The 20,592-nt window shown below is 34.6% G+C and overlaps 1 protein-coding gene across 1 annotated transcript in view; it reads right to left on the minus strand.

Annotated features, from left to right (window-relative positions):
* Positions 1-9,643: 9,643 nt before the first annotated feature.
* LOC308499233 (transmembrane protease serine 11C-like) overlaps positions 9,644-20,592 on the minus strand; it is a gene marked incomplete at both ends in the record, with an annotated part of 62,272 nt that continues 51,323 nt past the window's right edge. Inside the window, 5 exons of the mRNA XM_081052243.1 lie at positions 9,644-9,805; positions 14,754-14,896; positions 15,947-16,206; positions 17,389-17,560; positions 18,332-18,408. Coding sequence (XP_080908369.1) covers positions 9,644-9,805; positions 14,754-14,896; positions 15,947-16,206; positions 17,389-17,560; positions 18,332-18,408 — 814 coding nt within the window. The remainder of the gene's footprint in view (positions 9,806-14,753; positions 14,897-15,946; positions 16,207-17,388; positions 17,561-18,331; positions 18,409-20,592) is intronic.

The following is a 20,592-nucleotide window of genomic DNA, read 5'->3' on the forward strand; positions in this document are numbered from 1 at the left end:
ATCATCTAGGCCCTGAAGGATCTTATTTGGTACTGTAGGAGATTTGCTAAGAGTATGGATATGTCTTATATACCTCCTTATATTCTCTTTATGTTGGCTGTCTCCTGGATCTTGAGCAGCTAGACCAGTTGGTTACCTAAGCTCCATCTTGGCTGTCACCACATTCCCTGAATTACTGTCTTTCACTCCTTCTATACTTCAATGAAATATTATATTTCAGGATGTGGAATCTGGCTTCCTAAGTATTAGGTTGGTGCAAAAGTAATTGCGGTTTAAAAGGTTAAAAAATAATTGCATAAACTGCAATTACTTTTGCACTAATCTAATAGTTTTCTAAAGGTTCTGAAAATATTTGCTAGTGAAATATTTTGGTTCTGAAACGAACAGTTTTAGAAGAATTAGTAAGAGGAATAGGTAAGTCAGAAATCATGGGAAATATGCCTTTTAGAAAATTGTATAACATGTATTTTTCAGCACAAATATAGCATAAGTATACACTTAACTCTCATTATTTTTGGTAGTTATGTTCTATAAAGTAGCCATGAACACTGAATTAGTGAATACTGAACCACTGCTCCTAACGGATATACAGGGTTAGGTTCTTTCAAGCCAAAACACGGTTTGCTTTATATAGGTTCATTTGCCTATGTTCTTGTTAGAGTTGGGATTATATATCATGCAATCTGCCTCTAGAGCTCCTGTCCTTAACTCCTATGCTATACTACCTTTTTTGTAGGGGTGGAAAGAAAGACTGAGACAGATGCCAGAGTTTTTAGTGAATAAAGGGCCATGCTATTTAGGTTCTTTTGTCAGCAAGAAAGGGAAATTTTCTTAGATAATGGAGGTCTCTTTCATGATACACAAAGCTTAGAAAGTCAACAGGAACCCAGGCAGCTCTAGGGATGAGCTGTTCTCTCTGTTTCATGGCCTGAGTTGGTCCTCAAGCATGATATCTTTGCTTTTCTTTATATTATCTTCTCCATTCTCTTCTTGTACGTACTTGGTCAGATCTTTCTGATACAAGTACAAATTCTGAGGGGAGAGAGAGATGGTGGTTTGGAGGAGACCCAGGGGAGCAAGAAATAGATTTTTAACACTTCTTTACAATAAGACCCAAAGAATAGAAGAAGGCAGGTCATCCAAAGGAGAAGTATGTGGATGAAAACTATTTGGGAGAAAACTTTGTTTCTAGTAGGGAGAAAAGATAGAGCAGCACAGTATCAGAGAAAAGAAATATTCTTTTTTCTTTCTGTTTTTCAAAACATGACTTTGTTTAAGAATGATAGTGTCTGTGACAACTATGATGTGAATAAAAGGGAAGCATTTTCATTCAAATTTATTGGAAGAATTTAAGGAAGGAATGTGGACTATTAAGTGTTTACACAAAATTGCTATGGAGACAAGGAACATCTCCCTCCCTCCTCTTTTCTCCCTCCCTCCCTCCCCCCCTTCTCCTTCTTTCCCTCCCTGCTTCTCTCCTTCCCTATCTCCCGCCTTCCCTGACTTTTAATAAAGCTTTCTTTCTCTCCCACCTTTGAGAGTCTAGTGAATGCTTTTATGTTCTGAAAATGACCAGGGGTCAATTCTACAGCAATACACTCATGGTTATCAAAGAAAGGCTAGCCAAAGCTCATTATATTTGATATTTCCAAACATGTTTCATAATTATGTTATGTTGAAATATTATTATTCACATAAACTTCATGTGGGCTACTGGTTATTAAAGTAGTATAATTTTAATTTTATTCTTTTGCTGATAATCTTCTGTTGATACACTTAGTATTTCCATTTCATTAAGTAATTCAATTTTAAAATACAACATACCTTAATTCCATCTCTTTCAGACTTGGAAATTTGAAGGCTAGATATCTAATAATTGCAGTAATTGAGAACTTATGATGCAAATGTATTATAATATAGATAAAATTTTAAAATACAATTTAGAATTATCCATTTCTATTCAAATTAAGTTTCAGTAGGACTGGGTCCCCATGAAATTAATTCACATCCTGTTAATTTCTGTATAACATACTCACTAGTATTTCGTTTGTATTCTTTTCTTTTAAAAGTTTTTCTATAAAGTCTTTGTTTCTAAGAGAGACTCATTTACTTTTATAATTCCTTGATGCTCCTTTTAATAAGCATTTAAAAAAATAGTCAGTATTGCTTGTTTTAAATTCTGCTATGTGCCCCACACAATCTATTATGTTAAAGTTTAACATTTTTTTTAGTAAACTTAAACTTTTAATTTTATTCCATATCAGAGTAAGGTATAGCTATATGGCAGAAGTACCCTAGAGAGCCACTGAAGTTAGCTTAGAAATAATTAGTATAATGTGACAAATATTTAAATATATAGTATTTTTTCTTATAAAATAGTAAAGAAATATTTTTAAAATTTGTTTTATTACCTATGCTACTTTTAGAGAGAGCATAAGATATGTCTGTGTATTTATAAGATTGACTATTTCCTAATTCTTAGTAGAATGAAGGAAATAATGTAGCACAAACCTATATAGAATATTCCACTGGGATAAGAATATAGTGACTTACACAATTTTCATTTTAGTATTTTCCCCTGTTTTTCTAACTTAAATTCCTTTAATAGGAGAAGGTAATGTGAAATTAAATGGTTATGTCCATTCTTCAAGTATGTTAAACTCTTGAAAATGAAAATTTTGTTTCATAAATACCAATATAGGAATTATTATGTACCAGGAAATATTCTAAGTGCTTTGTAGATATTTAGTTTTCAAATCCTTATACCTAAATTCTGAGGTAAATACTATTATTATCCTTAGTCTACAAATGACGAAACTGAAACATAGAAGTACTAGGTAACTTGTCCAAGGTCACACAGCTATTAGGTGGCAGAATCAAGATTTGAATCCTGGTAAGTGGCTCTTAACTTTATGCTTCTCCACTTCACAAAAAACTACTCATCAACTTTTCTGCCCCCATAAAACATAAATACTCACTTTAGAGTTAATGAAAATTATAACCACACATGAACTTTATTTCTTTAGCATGTATTTTGCTTTAATTCAAGCTAGCTTCTTTTAGCATGATAGAACTATGACTTATTTGCATTTCTTCCACCAGACCCTTTTCTGTACATATGCTGTATATACACTCCTTTTAATCATTAAGCCCTTAGGACACTAGGTTTTGGTCAGTGTCAAACTCACTTAAGAATAAAGCTTCAGGTCTATCAGCTATGACCAAGATGCAATAACCGAACCTCAAACTAGAATAAGGTTTTAGTCAAACAAAGGTAGCACCTTGGCCTCAGTTATGTTTTACTTCCAGACTCATGAAAGCAGAAGGGCCCCACGGAAGCGCAGTCCTGGAAACCACACAGAACAATGCCATGACTGACATCAGAACTTAATGTCATGTTTAATTGCTCCCTGCCTTAGCCCTGACCAATCAGTAGAGCCCATGATCCCAACTCCCATAGAACCATGATTAATGATTTTTCCCTTACATAGCCTAGCCACTACAGGCCACCGGGGAGCCAGGTGTTTGAGAGCATTAGTTCATCTGTGTCTCCGGTCTTACCGCCAATTCCTTACATAAGCCTTTACTTTCTTTGCTGCAATCTCCTGTTCATGTCTTGTTTGGCTTGGATGTGCATAGGCAAATGGACCACTTGGGTCTGTGGTAACACAATGACAGTAATCTTTTATGATACCTTTTCTTTTTAATGTTTTTATTTTTTATAAAACAGTGTTTAAAAATAGATTTTAATAAAAATCAATATTGTGTTTTTAAATCTTTAGGACTTCAGGTTCAAACAGAGTTGAAACCCAGAGAGGCTGTAGTTATTTAACAAGGTCTTTGAAAAGTATTTTTAGCCAAGTAAATGACATATACTGTCTTTTATCTGGAATTTTTTCGTTGATTGTTTTTCTAGAATGTGTAATTTTGAAAGTTCCTAGTATTATTTTTCAAAGGTAGGAGCAATAATAGGAAGCTTATAAGTAACTCTTCCTCTGTTTATTTCTCCTAATCTACAATGAGGATATGACATACGGAAAGCCTTTATTATAAAGAGTAATTTCATAGATAGGAGTCTATAGTATCTGTGATATAGTATTGTTTGTTACATAAGATTTTCCCTTACTAGATCATCAAAGCATCCATATGGACAAGTAAAAAACTTTCAAAGCACAAGTCTTTGAATAGCAAAGTTTGATTAACTGGAATTTTACCACCCAGGGTATGGTTAATTACCTGGAAATGTTTTTGCATTACATGTCCATGGAAAAAAGACAAAAAAAAGAAAAACAAACTGATAACAGGTTTAATGAAATACAGATTTCATGTCCTAAAATCAATATAATTACATTTAAATGCTTAAATTATTTGCATCTAATTTTATAGTACAATACAAGGAAGCTTCATGTTTGTAAGGATGAATTTTGGCAAGATATTCTGAAACAATAAAGATTCAATTGGGTTTACTGTACCAGATTTATTAAATTAGAAAAATGTGTCATGTGTTTTAGGAAAAATACAAGGAAACTGTTTTCCCCAATAAGTCAACTAATCTGAAAACTAAATCAACCAATGTATTAAGTCGAGTTCCCTAGAATAAGTGCTGGAAATGAGGATTCCTGTGCAAGTGGTTTTAGGCAGTTTTCTAAGGTAAAACCTTTAAAACAGTGAGGGAAGCATGACAGGACAGAGGAAGAAGTGAGGTAAATGTGGCTTCAGCTGCCGTCCAGCCTTAGCTTGATGCCACATAGTGTGCTGGAATGTAAATGGCACCACAGTTGTCCCACCATTGGGAAAGGAGGCTAAGCTTTCATTCTTCATGTATCAATTATCCATTGGCTGAGGCCCACCTTTTAGGTGGGGAGAGGTGTGACATCTCAGGCACATTTGAGTGGTGGCTCCCATAAGCTGAGGGCTTTCTCAGAAGAAGAAGGTAGTTCAACCACGGATGGAGTAGTGTTCATGTCTGATAGAAGGGTCTGGGTGGAGGACCAATAATATCCATTACAACCCTTATAATCTATTCAAAGAACATTTTAGGAAATCAATGTTTGAGGGCAATGGCATGCTCTGTCATGGAATCTCAACTGTATTTTCGTAATGAATACTGTATAGAAGAAAGAGCACTATATGTATTGGAAATCAGGAGATTCCCATTCTCTTGAGTGACAGTCAAACCTTCTGGGTCTCAGCTATTACCTGTAAAATTCATGACAGTTTTAAGTTCTCTGTCAGCTTCAAATTAATTTTCTATTGTTCTTTTATTATGCACAGATTTCTACCCATTTAGCTGACATATTTTCATTTGTTGGATATGCCTTATTTAATACAATCATAGAAACTTTAATTTCCAAGCTTTTCTCGTTAATTCATTTTTTCATTTATTTAACAAATGTTTTTATGTGCTAGACAGAGGTGTAGGCATTAGGAATATAGAATAGAACAGAGAACCTGTGATATCATGGAGGTTACATTTTTAAAAAAATACAAAATGTAAAGAAATGTTATTTAAAATATATGAAAAGGTAAGAAATTTTCCTCTTAGAAAAAGAATTAATTTGAATTTATATTAAAACCCCCACACTGTGAAGGGTTAAAAGAAAATGTGACAAGGCTATCCTTTTTGAGCACTTGAAAATTCAGTGGGTGCTAAAAAAATGTATGCACATTTTAAGAAAGGAAAACACTGTATTAAAGTTGTAATAATATATACTGATAAAAAAAGATGAATACAAGTCATGTGTATACATTTTTTTGTCACTCCAGGTATATGTAGTATGGTTCTTTTTTTAACAAGAAAATCCTTGAAAATGAAGAAATAATAAACTTTCTAGAAAGGTTTTGTTTTGTTTTGTGTTGCTTACTTGGTGGAAATCATTGAGAAAGACAGTCTTTCGTACTTAGACTATGAGATCCTCTGAGGGGAACTAAAATTATGCCAGAAAGAGTCTGAGCAATACTAAATTTTGCAGCATCATAAACAAAGATAGTATGCTCAACAAGAGTCCTGAACAGCAGCAGTCTGAGGAAAAATGAGAGAAATCAGAGATCAAAGTGAAAATATTGATTTGCAGTAAGCAAATTCTAATAAAACTGGTTTTACCAGATACTGGGTTACCTGACAAGAGAATCTATACGTCCAGCTGAGTACAAACAATCAGAAAAACACTGAAAGAGATGTCAGATAATTCAGTTGCTAATGGTCATATAGGTATGGGGTTTAAACAGACAAAAACTGATTCTGGGTGGTGAACATACAAAGTAATATATAGATGATGTATTACAGAATTGTACACTTGTAACTTTACTAACCATTGTCACCACATTAAACTTTACTTAAAAAAAAGAAACCAATTGATATGTGAACCTCACATTCATTAAAATATTACTAGCATATCAGTAAGGGGAGATTGACAGGAAAAGTGGACTTCAACATACAGATCTTACTTGCAGTGAATATTTAACTTAACTGTTTAATAAACTTGGTAATAACTTATATTCAGTGTATTGAATTTTCACTATTATTTTAAAGTTCTCATCATGAACTTTTGCCAGATACTATTTATAGCAGAAATGCCTGAATCTAAAGAGACCCAGTAGTTATGACCTCTTGCCCAGCTGGGGAGGCACCGTTATCACCATTACCTACTGTTTTGTCTCTCTTATAGAGAAGAAGAGGGAGTCTGTCACAATATAATATATCATTATGCAGGTTGGTTCACTTAAACCAGCCCTACTTGGAAATGGCATACTTCTTCTTAAATGTGGTTATTTAACATACCTGTCTTCATGTCAAATTATTTTCAAAAATAAAAATTAAGTATTTGCACTTTTCTCCAACAGGAATCTCAGGAATCTTATATGAGGTCAGACATTAAGTTTGCAAATTTGTTCCAACGATGTTGCTAACCTTTTTTGGTATCAGAGGGATTATTCATTATGAATTTGTACCAAATGGGTAGACAGGTAACCCAGTTTACTATTTGGAAGTGCTGAAAGGCTGCGTGAAAGTTAGACAAGCTGAGCTTTTTGCCAACAGTTCATGGCTCTTGCATCACGACAAGGCACCAGCTCACATGGCACTGTCTGTGAGGGAGTTTTTAGCCAGTAAACAAATAACTGTATTGGAAAACCCTCCCTACTCACGTGATCTAGCCCCAATGACTTCTCTCTTTACCTGAAGATAAAGGAAATATTGAAATTTTGATGACATTCAGGACATCAAGGGTAATATGATGACAGCTCTGATGGCCATTCCAGAGAAAGTGTTCCAAAATTGCTTTGAAGGGTGGACTAGGTGATGGCATCAGTGCATAGCTTCCAAAGGATAGTACTTCGAAGGTCACCATAGTCATAGTTAGCAATAAGGTATGTAGCACTTTTTCTAGGATGAGTTAGCTACCTTAATTGTCAGACATTGAATACTTTCTATACACAAAAAATTAGGTAAAGAACTGTACTGGTGGCTTAATCAATAGTCCTTCTTGCTTTCCCCCTAAGATACCAGAATATGCATAGTATGACATTGCTTTATGCAATACTGTAATTAGCATAATAAGCACAGGAAAATATAGAATTGATTTGTTTTGAAGTAATATAATTTTGAATAACATTGTATTGATTCATAAAATTGCACATTTTGATTGGGTAATAAAATAGATAACTATTTTTTTTTGTCTGCCTAATTTTTTTTTCTGGAAATGCTTCCTCTTTGACCTGAGGGGCTACCATCAAGGACCCCACCTCCTCCACCAGGAGGGGTACCTTGATCCAACCTGGGCCCATCTATCATGGCATCCTCAGGACTTTTTTACTGAAGTCAGTGGGCAGGAGGACTCTATTTTTGTGGGACTGTTAGCCAGCCAGGAAAATCTAAGTCTAGAGCCAGTGAGCATGTCTTTACAATCTCAGGCATAGCACCTGGCCATGAATATAGACAGAGGAGAAGAAAGTTAAGATGCAGCTAGAGATCGAAACATTTTTTGAGCCCCTGTATGTAGCCTTAGTTCTGCCATATGTGCATCTCTGATTTTCAGTTAGATGAGTAAATAAAGCTCTTTTTACTTAAGCTAGTGTTAATTGAGTTTCTGTCACTTGCAACCAAAGAATCTGGACCAATATGAGTATAGATTTCTGTTTATAATTAATTTCTAGAAAATTAAAAAGCAGAAATGCTAATTCTTATAAATGTATAACTCAAGATATGTCAGAATATTTTAAAACCAATCAAATAATAAAGCTACTGTTTTTATTCATCCATAAAGTTTATGACTTAAAATACTACATTTTAGAATACTCTGCTAGGCAGATCCTTAGTTATAACAATAGCATATAACTGAGCAAAGTTGTTTGAAGTGTGGGTTCTATAATCCAGTCATCTGATTTTGAATCCCAGCTCAACCAATTATAAACTCTCTGATCCTGACTTCTCTCTATCCCAGTTTCTTTATACATAAAACTAAGATTACAAGGGGACCATGCTCACAGCGTTGTTATCAGGGTTCAATGTGATAATACTTGCAAAGTTTGCCTGGCACATAGGAAGTAGCCTATAAATGTTAGCTACTATTTTGAATGCAATTATTTTTTAGATATGTGAAAAAATTATAATGAAGATGATTAGTGGTAACTGTAGTGTCAATGATGAAAACAAGTAGGGTAAACTGCTATAGAAATACTGGTGGGCTACAATCTGGGAAAGCACCTTGATGAGATAATATTCTGGATAAAAGCCAACTGCTCTGCTTACTTGACAAATTGGATTTAGGCATAAGTGCATTTATAGACATTGGTGCCCTCAGTAGGTTTCTGTGTGGGCAAAAGGAAAGTGAAGCAGAAGGAAAATTTTCATGTTAATTATTCTAGTTGGTAATTTGTATCGTAGAGGAATTTTAAGGGTTTGGAGACACGTAATATGGTGTTATTTGCAGAATCTATTTAAGACTACATAGCGTCTGAGGATAATTTTACTATTATGTGTGTATATGCGAGAAACATCTTTTGGCCTCGTTTTCATATGAAAGAAAAATAGAGACAAATCAACAAGCATTGAGATTTATTGAATGCATCCCATGGGATATCATGCTGTTTTGTGTCACTCAGGGTGAGGAAGCCCTAAATAGGAAAGGGGTTAGCACCGGCCGAAAGACAAGAAAGAAAACAGGTAGACAGATTTTCCTGGGAAATTTTTATAGGCAGTATTACTGCGACCCACTCAGCTATAACCTACCGATATGTTGATTTGTGGAATCCACGTGGTTGTCAGCAGGGGATTGTGTATACACTCATAAGGAAGTTTATTGTTAATGTTCTATACTTTCTCAAGGGAACTGGATCTGCAAATCAGCAGAGAAGACCTACATAGTAAACTGTAATTCATTACTCTTATAATTACCTTCAGTCTGGAAAGGGGTAAAAGGAAATATTGTATATCTGGGCCATTACTCTCACTAAACCTTTGTCAAAATCTAATACACATGAAGCTTTCATAGTTCTAAAATTGTATTTGTTTCAATTTGTAACATTAAATGTGCATAAAGTAATTCTTAGTTACATTTAACTTAGTTACATTTAACATTGGGAATTACAAACATATTTAACAAGCATGTACTCTTCCAGCTTTAATCTACAAAGAACTTCTGCACTAGAGACCAGTTTTAGATTTGATCCAGTCTCGATAGTATGTCACTCGGGTGTAGACACCAGGCTTGTTTGGAAGGGCACATTTATCTCCCCAGCTTACAATACCAGCAAGGAACCAAGTGCCTCTATCATCTGCACTAACCAGAGGTCCACCAGAGTCACCCTAGAAAGAAAAAGAACATATACAATTACTATAATTTAAAGGTAAATACTGCTTATTTTTCTCTGTGGTAAAGATAGGGAGAGACAGAAAAAAAAAAAGGGAAAAAAACACACCTAGATATTTCAATATTAAAATGATTCTAGTCTTGAATATTTTTGTGTTCTATAATCATTTATTTAAATCGAAGATATGAGTGTATGTCTTTGGATCTAAAATACAATAATGGAAAACAAGGATGAAAAATTCAACTCAATTATTACCTAAAAGAGATATTTAAAGTATTGTTGCTTATACAATCATCAATATGCTGAGGAATTTTCTGATTATCTCCCCCAACTCTCCTATTTTCAGGCAGATGCTGGGAAAAAAGGAAGGTTTATATTTACCCACCACCAGCACTGGACTATTGCTCTTCTATTCTTGGGTAAGCCTCCAACTAATTTCAGAGTTATGCATAATACTTTGGCTAAACTACCTTCTATACTCCTTACGGTTTTTATCTATTGATATTTAGGTCATTTTTCCAGAATTTACCCATACCACTACTCTTCCAAAAGGATTCTCAGCTTTTTACCTTCCCATCATAACCTAGGCCAAACCATATACTGAAAGAAAACCATGTTACAAATTTATATTCTCAAATCAAAACCTCTCCCCAATAGTTATGTGTCTCTAGCCATATTCCTTTCTCATTTTTAACAGGAGCCAATGCAAACTTTCTTCATTTCACAGTTTAAAAAATCATTTAATTTTTAGTTGTAAAAACCATAACACAAAAGTTACCATTTTAACCACTTTTAAGTATATAGTTCAATGGCAATAAGTACATTTATATTGTTGTGTGATCACCACCACCATCCATCTCCAGAGCTTTTTTTCATCTTGCAAAACTGAAACTCTATGCCCATTAAACAATAAGTCTCCATGGTTCCCTTCCCCCAGCTCCTGAAAACCACCATTCTATTTCCTGTCTCTATGAATTTGAGAACTTTAAGTACCTCATAAGAGTGGAGTCACATAGTATTTGTCCTTTTGAGATTGGATTATTTCACTTAGCCTAATGTCTTCAAGGTTTATTCCTGTTGTAACATGTGTCAGAATTTTCTTTTTACGGCTAATATGTATGCCATATTTTGTGTATGCTTTTATCCATCAATGGACACTTGGGTTGTTTCCATGTTTTGGCTATTCTGAATAGTGTCTGTGAACATGGATGTACAAATATCTATTTGAGTCCCTGCTTTCAATTCTTTGGGGTCTATACCCAGAAGTGGAATTGCTGGATCATACGGTAATCTTTTAAAATTGTTTTGAGGAACCACTATGCTGTTTTCCATAGAGGCAGTATTATTTTACATTCTCATTAGCGATGCACAAACCTCATTTCACAATTAAAAAAAGAAATTGGTTCTCTCATTCTGAGTCTAATGTCTTACTTAGTTTCAGATTCATAGAGTAAGTGGAGAATAACAGGCCGCAATCTTTCCATTTCTTGTCTTTGTACCTTTTGACTTCCCAGCTCACCCATATCAGCCCATATCTGTATCTGCTCTCCTCTTTCTAATAATGAACATATTTAGTTCTTTCCAAGGCTAATCCCTCCATCTGTTCTCTGGATCAAGGAACTTGTTTTATCAATAATCTTCTCTTTTCTTGTTTGTTTTATTTTCCTTATATGTTCTCATTTCCTCTACTTTCTTTCCCCTCCAGCCATATACATGTTTTTTTATTTTTATTTTTTGGTCTTGCCTACCTGAAAAATGACATCCTTTTGTGGATCTTGAGACCTCCTTTATTGCTCTACCATGTTTCCCCCAAAATAAGACTGGGTCTTATATTAATTTTTGCTCCAAAAGATGCAGTAAGGCTTATGTTCAGGGGATGTCATCCTGAAAAATCATGCCAGGGCTTATTTTCCGGTTAGGTCTTTTATTGGGGAAAACATGGTAATTATCTTCCTTTCATAGCTAAAGTCATTTAAAGTTGTAATCTATATTGAAGTTTCCATTTTCTCATCCCACTCTCAATTTACTTCTAAATGGCTTTTCTTTCCACCCATGCAACTTCCCACACTTTACCAATAAACAATTGTTGAATTTGATGGGCTCTTTCCAGCACTTATCTACTTGGCTTTTCTGTCATGTGTCACTATTAACTATTCTTTTTTTTTTTTTTTTTTTAGATTCATAAATTTATTTATTTATTTTTTTAAATTTATTTATTTATTAGTTTCAGGTGTACAAAACAAGGTAATACTTAGACGTTCTTTTTTTGTTTGTTCATTTTGTTTTTGACATTTAAAAATTTTTTATTAGATTTATTTTGTTGACATTGGTTAGTAAAATTATATAGGTTTCAAGTGTACAATTCTATATTACATCATCTGTATATTGCATTGTGTGTTCAAAATCCAGAGTCAGTTCTTCCATGACCATATATATATATATATATATATATATATATATATATATATATATTTTTTTTTTTTTTTTTTATTTTTTTTTTTCCCTGATCCTGGAATTCTGTAACACCAATTTTTTCTTGTTTTTCTCTTTTTCTGAACTTTCTTGTCTTTTACTGTTAACTCATTAAAAGCATTTATATCTGAGTTCTGTTCCTTAGACGCTTCTTATTTTACACACTTTAACTGAGCTTTATATTTATGCTCATCAATTTAACTACCACCAAGATGACAATGACTTTTAGCTATGTACCCCCAGCCAGAACTCTTTCCTGAACACAAGGTTTCTATTTTCAGTGGTATATTAGACATATCTGCCTGGATATTCCACAGGCACCTCAAATTTACCACACCCCCAAACTGAACTTTCATCCTCCTCAAACCTGTTCTTTTTCCTGTACAACTTCTCTCCAGTTGCTCAGGGAGAAACAGGGAAGTTAGCATTATTTTTCTCCTTTTCCTTCTTTCTTACATCTAATCCATCCCACAATTTTGTCTACTCAACTGATTGTCTGTGCCTCCTACTGTGTCTTAGTTGAAGCCCTCACTACCTTTTTCAGGCAAAATATTTTATTGCATCCCTCTATCTCTAGCTCATTTGCTTTTAGTCTATCTTCCACTCTGCATGTATTGGATTTGGTAATAAAAAATCATTAGTAACCTTGACTAGAGTACTTTCAGTGGACTGGTAGGGCAAAAGCCTGCAAGCAGTGGATCAGAAAGTAAGTTGGGAATGTGGAACAACAATGGTCAACTATTCTTTAGAGATTTGACCAAGAGGGAAAAAAGAAAAATAGAGTAGCATATGTCAAGAGAGAAACCTTATAATGTTTACAGAATATGTGGAAGAGTTCATTAGAGTGGGACAGTTTGGAAAATATGGAAGAAAGTTCAAATTAATGGAAAGTTCAAATATCTGTGTAGATGGAAAGAGTGGATGAAAACACAGGCAACAGATTAGCTTTGTATAGTAAAAGAAACTTTTTCATCATGAGCCTAAAAGGTGAAAATAAGTACAAATATAAATATATCAGGTAGAAAAGAAATTAAAGGATTTCTCATATGATCACTTTCATTTTTTTACTAGTTAGTAGGAGGAAATGTCATATGTTAAGGAATATAAGGATGTGGTGGGATACATTCAAACAGTAATGAAAGATTGACATAGCACCATGAAATATGCATTAAAGAATTCTACAGTGTGTTAAAGACCCAGCTGTGATTATATGACCAGTTTACAAGAATACAAGATTTCTTTTAGTTGTGCTAAGGAGCTAGCATATAAAAGCAAATAAAATAAATAGTTTGCTCTGTGGTTGGAGATTATTAGGATGGGTGGTGGGGAAAGTAGAAGATGGTGAAGTCATTGAGGATGCTATCAAAAGAGTGGTTGATCTCACTCATATGCGGAATCTAAAGAAAAGAATAAGTGAATGAACTAATCAGAAACAGTTTTGGGGACAAAAAGGAAAAACTGAGAGTTGTTAGATGGGCGGGGGGTGGGGGGGAGGGGATAAGGTGAAAGGTGAAGGGATTAGGAAGCAGCTGGTAACACAAGATGGCCTCAGGGTTTTTGAAAATTAATTTGGGGAACGTATTCAATAATGTAAAGATTTTGTTGGGTATCCGATGGACACGTGTCCTATTTGGGAGACCACCTCAGGGATACTGTGGATGCCTGATCATGGCATTGTGCACCAGAAGCTAAACAATAATGAATGCCAATTATAATTTTATATATATATAATGTGATGGCTCGGTGCGAGGTCAGAGGGATAGTGGATGGGGTGGGGGGTTCACAGTGTGAGGGATATAAATGATGAACGTTTAAGTATTACCTTGTCTTGTACACCTGAAACTACTCTCAGTTTTTCCTTTTTGTCCCCAAAACTGTTTCTGATTAGTTCATTCACTTATTCTTTTCTTTAGATTCCACATATAAGTGAGATCATATGGTACTTGTCTTTGAGAAACAAGGTTTATAATAGTACAAACATACATCACAGAGATGTCATAACTTGAATTAATATTTGTAAAGAGCTTAAAACAGTGCCTGGCCCATGGAGATGCTGTATGTGTTGTTAAATAAATAAAATATTTAGGGTCTTGGGGTCACCCTAAATTAAGAGCGCTCCATGGTCATTAAATTTGGTGTTGTACTCAGTTGAAAGTCTCTCAGTGAAAAGTCTCTCAGTGAAAGAGGAGCAATTGAATTAAAGTCACCAATATTCCACTTCATCTCTTTATTGTTATTCCAGAGTCTCTTCTCTACTCCCACCTAAAGCTTCTTATAACAGTAAGAGTGCTTTTGCACTTTAGTATTTAATGAGACCGGTCAGAAAGCAATATAATTTTCATTAGCTACTTTGGCTATAAAATATACTTAAGCCTTTAAAAAAATGTCAGTCTTTCGAGAAAATAGAACTGGTTAATTGGAAATTAAAAGCCTCAAGAAAAAAATCTTGAAAATATAATAGGAAGACTTACCTGGCAGGCATCCACTCTTCCCTCCAGAAACCCAGCACACAACATTCCAGGTTTGATCACACCACTATATACCTCTTCCTTGTTGCAGGTATTATTATCTATAATTTTTACTGTTCCTTTTTGGAGTATATTAGGATTTGTTCCTGTAAGAAGAAGATTATATAATTTTTGCTAAAGTCAATATTTGTTTCTCTGGCTAGATTATTAGTATCTCACACTATATACAATTTTCAAATCAATGTAAAACACACATTTTAATTAAGCTTTTATTTGTCTCCTTTCTTAGTAACAAAGAAGTAATTTTATAAAAACAGCACGCTATTGTTATAAATGATCATATTTAGAAATACTTAGTGTGTCTATCCATATGTGGTAGGATGTTTTTCCTTTTGAATTATTTTGTAATTTTATATTTATTACATGGATGCCTTAGAAAACAAATGAAACATGCTTATTCCAGAAACACATATTTCATGTTTTAGATTTCTTGCTGTTTATTACTATATGAGTAATTCTGAATCTTGTAATTAATTTTAAGTTTATTTTCTTCTGCTTTTAAATGCATTTACGAACATAAATAGCCACTAAATCTTTACAATGTCAGGTTCATGGGGATGTACATGTTTAAATGGCCTGTGCTCAGGTAGCCTTATCATAGAGGACTACTCATTTCATGCCATCAAAAATGTCTCATCATCCGTAGACCTTATTTTTGTATGGCACTTAACCTGCACCAAGCATGCTGTATACGAGTAATTTACTTATTTATTATATTTTGTGATTATTGTCTTTCTTTGCTAAGAATGTAAGCTTTATGGGGGCAGGAATATATGCTTATTTTATTCATTAATATACCCAAACCACCTAGGACAGTATTTGGAACAAAGGTGATAATCAATATAAATGTTTATTGGATGAATAAATAAATTAATGAAATGGAAGAAAATCAATCACTTAAAAATAATATATTTCTGTATTCCCTGAACTACTCTTCTTAAGGGAAATTATGGTAAACAGCTCTGTGAAATTATAGTTTTTGTATGTATGTTGTTAAGAATAATTTTCAATGTATTGCTCATTAGCCTCTACAAAACGATCCAGAGAAAGTATTTCTCAGGTTTAGTTGTGATTCTGGGTATTGTTTTTAACGCCTAAAACTCAAACCATGTAACAGAGGAAGGTTAGGAACTCACCATCAGGCGTTAATGTTCCCCATCCAGTGATGACCACATCTGAATTGGGTGGGAATGTATAGGTGGCTTCTGGAAGACATGCTCTCCGAATGTTGTTTGTATATAATACTGGTGAAGACAGATTCACAACAGCAATGTCGTTATCATGTGCAGGGTAATGGTAATCTTCATGAGTTATAATGTTCTTGATACTGCGCTGTGTTTGAGGATCACTTAAAAGAAGCCCAAAACTAACAGTCCATTCCTTGGGATCATTGGCCCTAAAGAAAATAGATTTATTTACTAAAAGTTGGAGTTGTAGGAATTAATATCTTATGCTTTTCTAAACAACGAGATATGGTTTGAATTTCTATAGTGCTTGTACGCATGCAAAGTAAAGCTGTATGTAAAAGATGAAAATAAATATAATAACACGGAAGGTTTTGAATAACTCCGTAAGTATTTTAAAAGATAACCCATGGAAACTACATTTCATTCTTGTTTTGTCCAGACAAAAACTCAAGGAGATTTAGAAAATAAATATGACAACACAAGTCAATAAGATTAAATAAAAGGTGGGCAAGGATATGGGACAGAGTAAACTTAAGGAAATATCTAAATTCTCTTTTGTAAGCATTAGAGACTATAAACAGGAAAGTATTTCAGACTTTTACCATTATTTGTTAAGCAAGGGTTTATATATCAAGCACTGAAAAATAGTGTTCTGGAACATTTTCAAACTCTTAAGTTTGAGATAGATTTTTGTTTAAAAATGAAACCAATAAGTGCCACATAAAACCAATAGAAATTAAGGAAATGAACCATTAAACAAAAGAGTAATAAAACTTTTAGGTAAAAAAGAAAGGCAAACTTTTGGTGCAATAATATATCCTTTCAAGAAATAATCATTTCAAATAGGACTATAATACATATGGAGAATGCAGGATGAATTCAAATACTTATGAATAAATAAATAAGAACAAATGTAAAAATGGTGAGAAAGTAATAGAACACCCGTGTTACATCTGAGATTTACAGTTTCTTTATAAATTTGAATTAAGTGAATCTAGCTTAGTGATTCTCAGCTGAAGCCTATTTTGTCCTCTAGGACACATTTGGTAGTGTCTGGAGACATTTTTGATTGTCAATCCTGGGAGAACTCGACTGTCATTTGATGGGTATCTATTATCTTCTAATGCACAGGAGAGCGGCTCCCCCCACCACAATAAAGAATTATTTGATCCGAAATGTCAATATTGCCACTTTTGACAAACATTGTGTTAGCCCAAATCTACTTCTTCTTCTTTTTTTTTTTACTCATAATTCATTGAGTAATTTTGAGGCTATATCATACAATGTTGAACAGTTGGGAGTGTAGCTATGTGGCCATATTCTTGAAAGATATGTATCAGACTTCTAGGTACTTGAGTGGCTTTGAGGCCTTTATGTGGTCTAGAGCTTACGTTATAAAGCAGTGCGCAGCAGTGACAAGCCAGCTGTTACTAATCAGAGTGGCTCCACATCGGTGGACACTGTTCTGTTGAAGGCTAGCTTGCCAGGGCCATTCCCCTTCCTTGGCATCCATGCCCCCTGTTATCTTGAGGCCATAGGAAGTTATTGTGCGGTGTCCACAACCTGCTCAAAACAGAATTCATTAGCATATCATGATATAGATATTGCTTATGCATGCATTGCTATGGTAAACAAATTCCCCATAATACATGTCACTATTAACTGAGGAAAAACTCATACAGCGTCTATGATAAAGGAGTGGAAAGAGGAAAAGAAAGGGAGTTACATTCAGTGAGTCACAACGTGAGAGCTCTCATTAAAAATAGCTACCTCAAAGGCTCTGTGATTTTTGGAGAAGTTAGGACTAACTTCCTGCTGACATGAGCTTTCCAAATAATTCATTCAAAACAGATTGACATCTTCCTTCCCCATCCTTATTGCTCGCACACATTCCCTGTCTTTCTGTGTGGTCTTGCTATGACCTATTGTAAGATGTAGGTAGAATTACATATTTGAACTTGGAATATAGTAATTGTATAACCAGTTACAAAGTTGCATAGGGAAATGTGTGCTTTTTAATTTTGTGGGCAGTTGTTTAAACTCATGATTTCTATGAAACATCCCTGAGAAAGTGTGAACGAATGTGAATGTGAATGCGATACTGATGAGAGACAGAGTAGACAAAAATGTGTTCATACTCAAGTTACAATACACAATGCCTGAATAAAAGGAATAACACATGAAGATGGTCAACCTTTCCCAAAGTTATATGATTCTCTGAATCACGACTGTGCTTTAGTGTCAATTTAAATCCAGATAAGCTGCTAGACTCTTAAGACTTGAAAGCAAATCTGCAGTAATCGTACAACTTCACTATTATTCTGTCTGACTCACTCTCTCTCTGATTCTCTTGACTATCTCTTCTTATTCCAACTAAAGCACCGAGCTTGTACCTTAACAGCTTATGGTATCTGTTAGTAGAGATTATTAGCCTTATTAATAAATATTTTTAGAGGGCAGGAACCATAACTTTTAAAAAAATAGTATCTCCAGAACCTACCTCAGAGAATCCATCTCATAAAGCTCAACAAGTGTTTGTAAAAATGAAGTCTATATAGTCTAATCCATGAAGCATCTTGAAATAAAAATGATACTAATGTTTGACTACAAAACCCTTTTCTGTAATAGGTATGTTCCTAAACATTTAGGGAGTGAAGAAAACTTGTCGTGATCAGCACAGTGGGCATAGATTAAAGCAGTGGCTCTTAATCAGTATATTTTTGCACATCACTCTCCATCTCCAGGAGATATTTGGCAATATCTGGAGACATTTTTGATTTTTGTTATTGGGGCAGGGGTTTTGGTATCCAATGGGTAGAGGCCTAGCATGCTGTTAAAAATTCTGTAATACGTAGGACTGTCCCTGAAACAAAGAATTTTCTGGCCCAAAATGTCCATGGCATTCAAGTTGAGAAATTCTGAGTTACAGAAAGGTATTTGCAGCAAGAATAAGAACACTTAAATTAATTGGAAAGGTTAAATGGTCAATTGCTTCAGAGATGTTGTTGTTGTATGTGACAAGATATATTTTGAGATATTCTTTCCTGAGTGTGGAACAGCATCAGAAGCACAAAGGAAGATATGTAGACTTTTTAAAAGGCCTTCACTAGCCCTCGGAAGTCCTTAAATTTGTATATCGCTTCTGATTCTAGATTGTTTTTTTTGATGCCACCCAAACCTCAGTTTGCTAAGGCACCCTCTTCATAAAAATCACAGAGCCTTTGAGGTAGCTATTTTTAATGAGAGCTCTCACGTTGTGACTCACTGAATGTAACTCCCTTTCTTTTCCTCTTTCCACTCCTTTATCATAGACGCTGCAGAGGATAAAACAAATAATCCAGAACCCAAAGATGTAATGGTTCCTCCCTATCCTCCCTTCTGTTTGGAGAACTCCTAAAGGAAGTTGGCTTTTACTCAACTTCCTTCAGAGGAATATAAAAACAAAGATGCTTCTCTGTGGGTTAGGAGAACCTCCCGTGGGCAATTCTAACTTCCCTGTTTCTGCTCTGACTCAGAATTTTAATCTAATTCATAATTATGCATCAATGTCCGTTCTGAGTTCTCATTTAGTCATGATTGTTGTGACTGTTAAGCTTTCTCAGCTCCTACCTCTGCATATTACCTTGAAATCTTATGTGGCACCTTGTAGCTTTTGTTATGTTAAAAGACGTCCTATGGTAAATTTCAAGGATTTAAGGTATATAATGAAGATTTTTCTGGCTGATACTGTAAAAAACATTAGAGAATCTACCAAGCTCTTTCAACTTCCCTACCCTTTCAAGTTTTACTTCATCACCTATTACTACACTTTAACACACTTTCTGTCATACATCAAAACTCTGTTCTTTCTTCAACCCTGTTTGGTTTTTCTTGCCTACTTCTCCTTTCTCCTCTTTTATTTATAATGTACAATGAAAATCTCAGCTAGGCCAAAATCTCAGATAGGAAATTCAGAATACTGATCTGGATGGTTGTTTAGTGTTCCAGCCTTAACACTGTTTTTATTCCTGTCTTGACTATCTGTCCTCTACCAATCTCACAAATTCCTAATTGTGGATTTCGATCATATCAGTACTAAAGTTTTAATTGGAATAATTGACTTTAAAATGTCTTATTAGGTCACTTGAGGACTGTTCAGTAAGAATATATCAGAGTGAAAAATAATCTAATACAGTTTGTGTTTAAGTTTTGCTCTGGTAGTTCAGAAATAAGTATGCTGTTAGTGAAGGATAGTCAAAGCGGTCAGGGTTGCTGTCACCTGGCCTGGAGGGAGATTCCTCTAATCCAGCTACTGTGTTTCCCTGAAAATAAGACCTAGCTGGACAAAATATAATTACTATAATATAATACTGGGTCTTATATTAATTTTTGCTCCAAGAGACACATTAGAGCTGATTGTCTGGCTAGTTCTTATTTTCGGGGAAACACGGTACCCCAATCAGTTTCAGTCCCCAGATAAGAGCAGTGCTTCTTCTGACAGCCTGCTTCAGGTACTAGCAACCTGGATCACATTTCCCAGGGCAGCTACTGGGAGAATGGAAGCAGAATGCCTTGGCCAGCGAGGAAGCTGCCTGCATGTAAGGCAGCTTACTTCT

The sequence above is a fragment of the Rhinolophus hipposideros genome, assembly GCF_964194185.1.
Source record: "Rhinolophus hipposideros genome assembly, chromosome: 1".
NCBI lineage: Eukaryota > Metazoa > Chordata > Mammalia > Chiroptera > Rhinolophidae > Rhinolophus > Rhinolophus hipposideros.